The sequence below is a fragment of the Hemicordylus capensis genome, chromosome 14, assembly GCF_027244095.1.
Source record: "Hemicordylus capensis ecotype Gifberg chromosome 14, rHemCap1.1.pri, whole genome shotgun sequence".
Lineage (NCBI taxonomy): Eukaryota > Metazoa > Chordata > Lepidosauria > Squamata > Cordylidae > Hemicordylus > Hemicordylus capensis.
Genome location: NC_069670.1, coordinates 13,020,110 through 13,029,651, shown reverse-complemented (window position 1 = coordinate 13,029,651; position 9,542 = coordinate 13,020,110). Strand labels below are relative to the sequence as shown.

The following is a 9,542-nucleotide window of genomic DNA, read 5'->3' as shown; positions in this document are numbered from 1 at the left end:
AACTAGTTAAGTTAGGGGAAGATGGTTTCCATTTACTGAATCTGTCAATAAAGCCTCCCTCCACTCAAATCAAATCTTGGACCCATGTTCTTTCTTGAATGTTGTTCCCAATTGTCTCCTATCCTGTTGTGCCTGTAGGCTCAGCAAACCAGCAATCTCTTACCACTGGATGGGAATCACCTCAAAATGTTGAGGTTTGAGTTTTGATTGTTTCCCCTTTTCGATTGCTGCACAGTTCCCACACATGTGCTGTACTGTATTGGTTGAAAAGGAATAAATAAAAATAATCTTTAAAAAGGTCTCCCAGAGACCAATCTAGCCCCTGCATTTCGGACCAACCACCAGTGATGGTTGGACTACCACTCCCATCATCCCCAGGCCTGAGGGCCCTTGGGGCTTGCAGCCCAACCACGTCGGGGGATCCAAGTCGGAGAACCCTGCTGCCTTACCAGCGCCCTCGCCCCAGATCACAGAGATACCACACGCAAGCGGTCCAAGGTTCGCCAAGTGTCCATTTTATTAAAGAGGGGTTTAAAAAGGACCGGAGGCCTGGCTCTCACTCCAAGAGGGAAAAGGCTGAGGCTCGGGACCAGGGGCCACCCGCCTCCACCCCCCCATTGAGGCTCAGCGACAGCCAGTGGGCGAAAGAGCAGGCCTGGAGTTGGCCTGCAGCAGGAACCAGCTTGATGGGGCAGGAATACAGGAGAGACAAGAGGCTTTTCCCCAACCATGGAAGGGGGAAAGGGACGGGACCCAGAGTCGCACGACCAGCAACGTCCTTTCTCTGCCGCTGGCGAAGACGGAGAAGCATGCCCGCGATTCGAGTCTCCGTCAATAAATTAGAGCGAACGGAATGACTTATATTACAAAACCGCAAAGGGTGGGGTGGGGGGGCGAGGGCACTGGGGGACGCCCCCCCACCCCCCCACGAAGAAGCAACGTGCTTCACATCAAGTCGTCCGCTGAAAAGCGGCAGCTGCCAGCCGGTGCCCAGGCAGAGACGCCGCTGGGTCCACGCGGGCAGCCTCGGGGTGTGTGTGTGTGTGTGTGTGCCAGGGAGAAGGGCCTGCAGGGGGCGCCGGTGCCCGTCACAGGGTGCTCTCCAGGGTGTTGTAGTTGTCCTTAAAGCTCTTGAGCTCCAGGAAGTGCTTGGCCCGCTTGCTCTTCTGGCTGGAGGGCAGGTAGGTGACCTGGATGGTGGTGGGGCCCGAGACGTCGGGCGAGAGGGTCAGGTCCTTGGCTGCCGACTGGTGCTGCCGCTGGCTGCCGCCTCCGCGGGCCTTGACGCTGTGGGGAGAGAGCAGCCCCGCGTGAACCGGCCCCTGGGCCAAGCAGGGCTAGCTGCGGCTTGCACTTGGGCGGGAGACGCCGTGGGGGAGCGCCGAAAGAGATGCCCTTCAGGGGCCGGGCCGGGCTGGGGATCGTTGACGTCAACGGACCGGCCATGACAAGGCAGAGACTCAGACGATATGGCAAGGGCCGGGGCTGCAGCTCAGGGACAGAGCATCCGCTGTGCACGCGGGAGGGGGCGAGTTCAAACCCTGGCAGCATCTCCAGGCCGGGCTGGAGAAGACCCCTGCTGGTCCGTGCAGACCCGGGGCGAGCAGCCGTGGCCCTCCTACCGTGGCTGCACTGCTGGCTGGGGACGGGGGGAGTGGCGGTTCGGCCACAGTGGGCGAGTCAAGGTCGCCCACCCCTGGCGTAGACCAGACTGAACCCGATGGGTCAAGGGGCGGACCCGGTAGGAGGCAGCTTACTATGGGTTAGCCCCACAGTGGTAGCGATGTGCACGGACCCGGTTCGGAGGACCTTTGAAGGGCCTCTGAACCGGTTCGGCTATCCGGTTCGAAGGTCGGGGGGGAGGGATCTGACTGTACAGGCGGTGGTGGGCGCACTTCCCCCTCCCTCCACTTCCCCCACCACCGGCACTCCATTATCAAAGGATCCTTCGGGGCGGTAGCATCCTTCCCTGCCGCCCCGTCTCCTTTGCCCGGAAATACCCGGTGTGGGTGTGCACGTTCCCGCTGCGCATGCACACGCCAGGTACTTCCTGGTACTTCTGGGCAAAGAGGGATCCTTTGATAATGGAGCGCCGGCGGGGGGTGGGGAGCCGAGGGAGGGGTAAGTGCGCCCTCCCCTGCCCTTAAAGCCAGACCCCCGCTGGCTTAGAATGTCCCCGCCCGGTTCCGTGCACATCCCTACGCAGTTGTCCAACGAGCCCCGGCCCCTCCCCGGTGAGTGCCTGCCCCCCACCCCCAGCCCAGCCCTCCAACTCACATGGCTGCCAACTCGCACAGAGCTTCCTGGTAGCTGAGATAGTCCGCCCTGCCAAAAACCTGGAGGAAGGAGACAGGAGAGGATGGAGTTAGCTACCAGTCCTCGTCAGCCATGGACCCCAAGAGTCTGACTCTGCATTTCCCCACACAGGCAATGGCCCCGTCCACTCCGCCGGCTCAGGACTCTTCCTTCTGCTGCCTGGGCAGAATTAGGCCGTAGCCAATGCATTCATCATGTGAACGTCAGTCGAAGCTACAGCATCTGGGGCTCTTTACCTTGGAAAAGAGGCGACTACGGGGAGATTTGATCGAGGGGTATACAATTATGCATGGAGTATAATTATGCATGGACGGAGAGAAATTTTCCTCCCTCTCTCACAACACGAGAACCAGGAAGGAGACACAGACAGACCACAAAAGAGCATCCCAAAACCATGGGAAAACCAACATTTCGGTCGAATGACCCCACAAAGAGCGACGTGTCCAGCAGCCAGGAAGGAACGTCATCTGAAGAATTGCCACTTTTGCTTAGGTCAGGGGAACTACTTTCCTGGCAGCAGTTCAGACAGACCAAGAAGCCGGGCAAAAATGGAAGCAGCCCTCTCCGGGTCTGGTCAATACCTGGCCAGAGGGACAGCATTTCTGATCGGCTACACCTCCTTCTAATAGGCCCCACTGGGACTGTATCTGCAACCCACAGAAAGGGGGCAGAGCCCATTTACGAGCCCGTCTGCAACAGAAGGAAAGGAGAACCGGCCCAAGTGTAGGTCGCTTCAAACGCCTGAATCCTCGCCTCGTTCTGCAGCGGCCAAGGCAGTCCAGCACTCACCCCCGTCCCATAGCGAGCGCGGTCGTATCCGTCCAGCAGCGTGTCAATCAAAGTCTTGCGGTTGCCTCTGAAGGGCGTGCTGGAGTTACGCAGGTCCAACAGGTAGGCACGGAAGTTCTTCCCTATCAAGGACTTGGGATGCCTGCCTTCGCTGGTGAACGGGATCTCTGCGGGGGGAGAGGCAAGAGGACGAGGAGGCAACGCAGTTATGGAGAACGGGAAAGAAGGCCGGGTGTGCTAAAAGGACATTCTGCACGAAGCTAACTTTACAACTTATGCAACGTGGGATGCAGGAAAGATGGGAAGCCGAGTCCGACCATTGGTCCATCTAGGTCAGTATTTGTCTACACTGACTGGCAGCAGCTTTCCGAGGTTTCGGGCAGGAGACTCTCCCAGCCCTACCTGGAGATGCTGCCAGGAATGGAACCCGGGGCCTTCTGCGTGCAAAGTGAGGGCTCTTCCATTGAGCTGTGGGCCCCACCCTCAGAAGGGAGCATATAGGGGTCTCCCTTCCAGGCACTGACCACACCAAGACCTGCTTAGCTTCAGCAAGGTGGCTGTATCATGTGCTCTTAGACCATGATCTGTGGGCAAACAAAAACTGGATCCCTCCTCCTACTTGGCATAAATTATCCCACTCATCCTGGAGACAAGTCAAGAACAGACATCTAGAAATCCACCCACCAGCCGCTAAACTGCTAGAATTTGGCACCTTGCCCAATAATTTAAGCTCTTTCCAGCCTCTGCCTCACCACCTATTAGCGAGAAGGCAGTCCAATCTGAATCTCGCCTCACAAACATTAAAATTACCTGAATCTCTAATAGCATCTAAGGTCTTCATCCTGTACAAGTAGTTATAGCAAACTGCAAGAAAGCACACGGCCCAAAGGCTCGGGTCAGTACAGCTCCTCACACTCGGCACAGATGCCACAGAGGGGACCCCACACCCCACACCCCACCCCGGCAAAGCGAGATAGAGTACATGGGCTCCTTGGCGCCTCCAGCTGCACAAGCCTGGCATCATCTTCCGACAACAACCGGGGCTCATACTTGATGTCCTGAACCCTGGACAGCCTGATGTCGATCTCCTCCTTCATGCCCTGCACAGAGAATTAGGACATTTAAACAGGAACACAAGTGAGTGGCAGATTCCAAATGAGACTGCTGTTCACCTGGGTCACGACTGGCTGAACTGCCTACAATGGGGAAAGGCACACCCTTCCATCTATCCTAAACCCCATTAAAAACCCAAAACCCCCACAAAAATATAACTTGATCTCCTCTCTCTCAACACCATTCATAATTTTGAAAGCTAATAATAAACATAAAAATAATAAACATATATTTGTTAGCCGCCCCATAACAAATTGTTCTCTGGGCAGCTCACAATACAACCTTAAAACATCCAACACAACACACACACACACACCGCATTAAATCATAGCAGACAAGAAAAGTGAAAATAAAATACAGAACCCAAATCAAAGCTTAAGAACTCTGCTTATTTTCTAAGCTACCCCACCCCCCGTGGTAATCCCCCCCCCAAACTAATAAGCTCTGAAGGTGTTATGACTCCTTATTCTGCCTGGGGGGCCCAATCCACAGCGGACAAACCTTAGGCGCATGTTGACCAACTGGCACGTGGGGACCACGGCGAGACTTCATGGCAAAGCGCATGATCTGCCTCTTGACAAAAATGAAGAGCAGCACAAAGACCTAGACAAGGCAGAAAAAAGATTTGTCTCACTCATAGGAAGCTGCCATCTACTGAGTCAGACCCTTGGTCCATCTAGCTCAGGATTGTCTTCACAGACTGGCAGCGGCTTCTCCAAGGTTGCAGGCAAGACTCTCTCTCAGGCCTGTCTTGGAGATGCTGCCAGGGAGGGAACTTGAAACATAAGGGAACTTCAGTGGTGCTTAGTCATGACCAGCTAGACTGGATGTGATCTCTGGGCAAAAAGACACTTTTCAAAGTGACAATTCCTCTTGTCTTTAGCAGGGGGAGAGCAACTGGTCCTATCTGACCCCAGCACAGCATCCTTGCAGTGGTTGTTGCTCATGTTTCTTTTCAGACCGTGAGCTCTCTGGGGACAGGGAACCATCTTTTTTAAAATTCATTTTTCTATGTAAACCACTTTGAGAACCTTTTTTTTGAGAAGCGGCATATAAATAATGGTAGTCATAATAAACGTTGCCCATTAAATATACACGTACACTCAAGTATAGAAATAAACATTCACACACACACAACCACAATAATAAATCAAAATACATATATGAATATGCATGAATTTCACATATACGCAAACAGACATATTTAGATAGCCCCACACAAACACTTTAGAAACAAACACATGCTAATAATAAACATATGTATACACACAGAGAGATCATACATATATGTATTAAAAAGGGTATATATGTATACACAAATACACAGATCAACATGTTCTCCCACTAACACACACACACACACAAGTGTTCCCTTTAACAGGGATTCCCAGATGTTGTTGATGTTGACTAAGGTAAAGTGTGCTGTCAAGTTGGTGTCAACTTCTGGAGCCCACAGAGCCCTGTGCTTGTCTTTGGAAGAGTACAGGAGGGATTTACCATCTCCATCTCCCGCGCAGTATGAAATGATGTCTTTCAGCATGTTGACTACAACTCCCATAATCCCCAGCTATAGGCCATTGCATCTGGGAATCCCTGTTAGAGGGAACACTGACACATGCACACACACACACAGAAATTATACATGTGCACAAATATAGAAAAATATACACGCAACATATCTAATTTTATGCATACATTTTATGGGTGTGACTGAGACACATGCACAAAACACATGCATGTTTTCGGCACCCGCCCCCACACACGTCATGCATACAAAAAGATTCTATACACGCACGCAGCTAACATATACAGACTCAGAAATCATGCATACACACAAATGCGTAAGTCACACATAAATGTCACACACACAGAGGTTGGCAGCCAAGCTAAATGGCTCCTGACCAGTTCCCCTGATCGCGACTCTCTCATTAGGAACCTAGGAAGCTGCTACATACTGAGTCAGACCTTTGCTCCCCCTAGCTCAGTATTGTCTACCCAGACTGGCAGCGGCTCCTCCAAGGTTGCAGGCAGGAGAGTCTCTCTCAGACTGATCTTGGAGATGCTGCCAGGAAGGGAGCCTGGGACCTTCTGCATGCCAGCAGGCAAGGGCTCTTTCTCTGAGGGGCGGCCCCATCACCACCCCCCTCAGGGGAGCAGCTGACAGGGCTGCTCACACATGCAGTCTCCCATCCAAATGCAAACCAGGACAGACCCTGCTTAGCAAGAGGGACAAGCCCCGCTCTCCTCTCACGCACGCATATGAGCAGCACGGGCTGATTGCTCTCCGAGAGCGACTCCTATACACAGAGATGCCGCTTAGCTATTCCTTAAGAGAGGGGGTTCTGTTTCCCTGGCGGCGCAGGCACCCGCCGCCGCCGCCCCGCGGGGTCCTTCTCGCCCCCCGGCGCCCACCCAATGGCATGCCTCCAGCGCCTTCTCTCCGCTCCTGAGGGTTTTGTCCTCACCAGGCTCCCGTAGGCCATGACCAGCACCACGTTCACTCCTGAGAGCCAGCTGCTGGACGGAGGAGAAGCCGCCATGCCCGGCCCCGGCGGCGCCCGGCCCGGCCTCCCAGAGGGCCACACAACATGGCGGCCGCCGAAGCCCGGCTGCTCCGTCACGTGACGGCGCAGGCGCAGAGAGGCGGGGGAGGAGAATGGCGGAGGAGCAACCACGTCGTGACATAGAGTTGGAGGCGCGACTCTATGGTTCGCGCCCCGCGGGTGGGTGTGCGGGTGTGACCGGAAAGAAGGGAAAACGCACGGAAAGGAGATGGAAAAGGGGTGTGGGGATCCCGAGTAGGGGCAGGCTACGTGAGCCTGAAAAGGAGGAGGGGGGGAGCCGGAAAGTGTGTGTGGGGGGGGGGTGGAAGGGGATCACGTGATCCTAGGGAGGGCTTGGGGCATACAGGTTCCAGGGAGTGCGGTCCACGGGCGCCGCCGCCGCCGCGAAGGGGCAGCGACGCTTCCGGTTTCCAATGGAACGTGGTCTTGCGACAGCGGGGTGGAAGGAGACAGATGAGGGGGCGGGGCGTGTGTGTTTGTGTGTCTGCTGCATTTAGTAATACCTACATGCACAACATCTACTGGCACAACATCTACTGAGGGAGCGTCTAGAAAATAAGTGAATAAATTATTATGATTTGAGTTGTAATTGCAATGACAAACCACTTTATTATCTAGGAGCTCTTACGACCTCCTGATTCACACAACTCACACACCTCTCCCTCCCTCTCGGCCCTGCAACGCCTGACCCACAACGTTCTGCCACGCTTTCGCCCCACCACCCTACAATTCCCCCCGCAATCCCGCCGGGACGTTCCAACGGGAACCGGAAGTGACGACCGCATGCTCCGCCGCGCCTTTGCAACTCTGGGCGACCTTTCCCCTGCCCCCTCTCCAGGCAGTCCTCCGCCTCCGCGCACTGAGAGGTCACGTGACCCACTCGCCTCAGCAGGGAGGGGCGGGCAAGAAGCGGGAGGCGGGCTCGCCCAAGCGCTCCAGGAATGAGGGAGGAGGGGCGTGGCTTGCCCCTCGCCACGTGATGCAGGCGCCCGCGGGCACGCCCCTTTCCCCGCCTCCCCGTCACGTGACTAGGGGGCGGTCGCGGCCGCGTTGGGTTAGTTGTCAGTGTGTGTGGCGGCGGTGGTGGTGGAGACTCAGGTAAAGTTGGCGTCCGCCGCGGGAATGGCGCGCGGGCCCTTTAAGCGCCGGCCCCGCCCCCTTTTTAATTTTTTTCTCTCTCCCCCCCGTTCCCCTTATTTTTTAATCCCTTCTCCCTTGAGCTTTTCAGGACTCAATGTTTAAATAAAAACATTTCTGTTTTTAAAAAATAAAAAAAGGTTTGGGCCGACCGGTCTTGGGGGTGGGGGGGAGGAGAGGAAGAAGGGGGCGTGAGGAGGAGGGGAGAGTTCCGGCCGCGAGCGCCGCCGCCGCGGCCTAGTCGGCCAAAGCCAAGCCGGGGACTCGCGTAGTGGCGCCCGCCGGGCCAAGTGTGCCCCCAGCCGGCCTGACCCACAAGGGACCCCCCCGTAAATTTTTTGCCCCTTTTCTCCCAACAGCGCTCTCCTTCCCCTCCGCCTCTCCTGCTCTTGGGCAGCTGGGGCGGCCGTTTTCCTTCCTTCCTTACTTTTTTTTGTTGTTGTTGGCCAATTCTTCCCCCTCGCCCCACCTTGAGGCCCTTCTGCCTGTTTCCGCTTCCTGGGATTCGGGGGTGGGGAAGAAAGTGCCCCCCGTCGCCTGCGCTCCCTCGCCACGGTAACCGGCGCCGACTCCTCCGCTCCCGGCCAGCCAGGCCTGCGGGCTTCTCCCGGGTGGGGTGGGGGTGGCTGGGCTGGGCTCCCCTTTCTTCCCTCCCTCTCCCCCAGAAGCCGATCCTCCTTCGCTTCTTCCCCACCACCCTCCCATTGTTCCTGCTCCTCCAAGGCCCCTCCTCTCCCCCCCATGGCGTCATTTTTGTGTGGGGCGAAGGTAGGAAGTTGATGGGGGGCTGGCTGAAGAGGGCGGGCTGTCTCTGGGCCCCCCCCCCATTCTCCGTCTCCTTCCACCTTAACTCTTTCTTCCTCCTTCCCCCCCATCCCTGAACACCGTCCAAGTGACCCAAAAGCTGCACGTGGGGAGGTCGCTGTCTAAAAATAACAGCGGTGGGGGGGGATCCCTTGAAATCTAGTTAGGCTGCGGTTCTTGCTCGGTGCTTCTCTTGGGAGTAGTCCGGCACCGGATCATGCGGGTAGGCTACCTTCTTTGACATGCTTGCTAGGGTGCGTGGCCACCCTTATGTGCGGAGGGCTGGCCGCTGTGGCCCCGTGTGCACAGTGGGGCCTGTGGGTCTCGGTCCCGTGCACTCTTGCATGGGCATCACACTGAAGGGGGCAGGAGGCTTCTCCTTGGTCCGTGATGCCAGGCCCCTTAACTACTGTTTTGGAAGGCTATGGGGTTTAGGGGTTTTTTTTCGGGACCCAACCTTAACTTTCCCCCCACAAATGTGTGTGCGGTTGGGAGTTGGACTCTTGGATCACGCTTGGAGATGAGCTGGGGTGGAGCGGCAGTCTCCCTGCCCTGTCTCCAGAGATTGGATGTTACTTAGGATTGCACTGCTAGGCTGCACTCCTAGGCATTTACTTGGAAGTAAGCTCTGTGGGATGGACTTCTGAGTAAACATAGGAAAAACCCTGCTGGATCAGGCCAAGGCCTGCCCTGTCCAGCATCCTGCCTTAGACAGCGGCCAAACAGGCTTGGAAAATCTGTAGGGTTGGGCATTTAATGTGCCAGGAGCTCATAGGAGAGAATCCATTAAACTGGTTCCGCCCCCCCCCCCCCCCCCCC

The 9,542-nt window shown here is 56.0% G+C and overlaps 2 protein-coding genes across 11 annotated transcripts in view; one reads left to right on the top strand and one right to left on the bottom strand.

Moving 5' to 3' along the window:
• Nucleotides 1-494: 494 nt before the first annotated feature.
• On the bottom strand, nucleotides 495-8,537 carry C14H1orf43 (chromosome 14 C1orf43 homolog). Of its 4 annotated transcripts, none has more exons than XM_053278133.1 (7): nucleotides 8,347-8,537; nucleotides 4,720-4,821; nucleotides 4,088-4,205; nucleotides 3,916-3,969; nucleotides 3,106-3,272; nucleotides 2,278-2,336; nucleotides 495-1,287 (listed from the first exon to the last, which is right to left on the bottom strand). In XM_053278133.1, the coding sequence occupies exons 2-7, from the start codon at nucleotides 4,780-4,782 to the stop codon at nucleotides 1,089-1,091; spliced, it is 660 nt and encodes a 219-aa protein (XP_053134108.1). In that variant the 5' UTR covers nucleotides 4,783-4,821; nucleotides 8,347-8,537; the 3' UTR covers nucleotides 495-1,088. The 4 variants fall into 4 exon arrangements, with proteins under 4 accessions (XP_053134108.1, XP_053134105.1, XP_053134107.1 ...); XM_053278130.1 differs by lacking the exon at nucleotides 8,347-8,537 and adding an exon at nucleotides 6,684-6,850; XM_053278132.1 differs by lacking the exon at nucleotides 8,347-8,537 and adding an exon at nucleotides 6,474-6,611.
• UBAP2L (ubiquitin associated protein 2 like) overlaps nucleotides 7,720-9,542 on the top strand; it is a 38,479-nt gene continuing 36,656 nt past the window's right edge. Inside the window, exon 1 of one of the 7 annotated variants that reach the window (XM_053278122.1) lies at nucleotides 7,720-7,880. The gene's annotated coding sequence lies outside the window, so the exon portion shown is untranslated. Of the gene's footprint in view, nucleotides 7,881-8,334; nucleotides 8,475-9,542 lie in introns of those variants that run through there. The other 6 variants (XM_053278125.1, XM_053278124.1, XM_053278126.1 and 3 more) reach the window with 6 other exon arrangements.

Coding starts and splice junctions, on each gene's coding strand:
- C14H1orf43 (XM_053278130.1), bottom strand. CDS start 6,758: ATGGCGGCTTCTCCTCCGTCCAGCAGCTGGCTCTCAGGAGTGAACGTG. Junction 4,206..4,719: donor TTGGTCAACATGCGCCTAAG/GTTTGTCCGCTG, acceptor TTCTCTGTGCAG/GGCATGAAGGAGGAGATCGA. Junction 1,288..2,277: donor CTGTGCGAGTTGGCAGCCAT/GTGAGTTGGAGG, acceptor CTCTCCCCACAG/CGTCAAGGCCCGCGGAGGCG.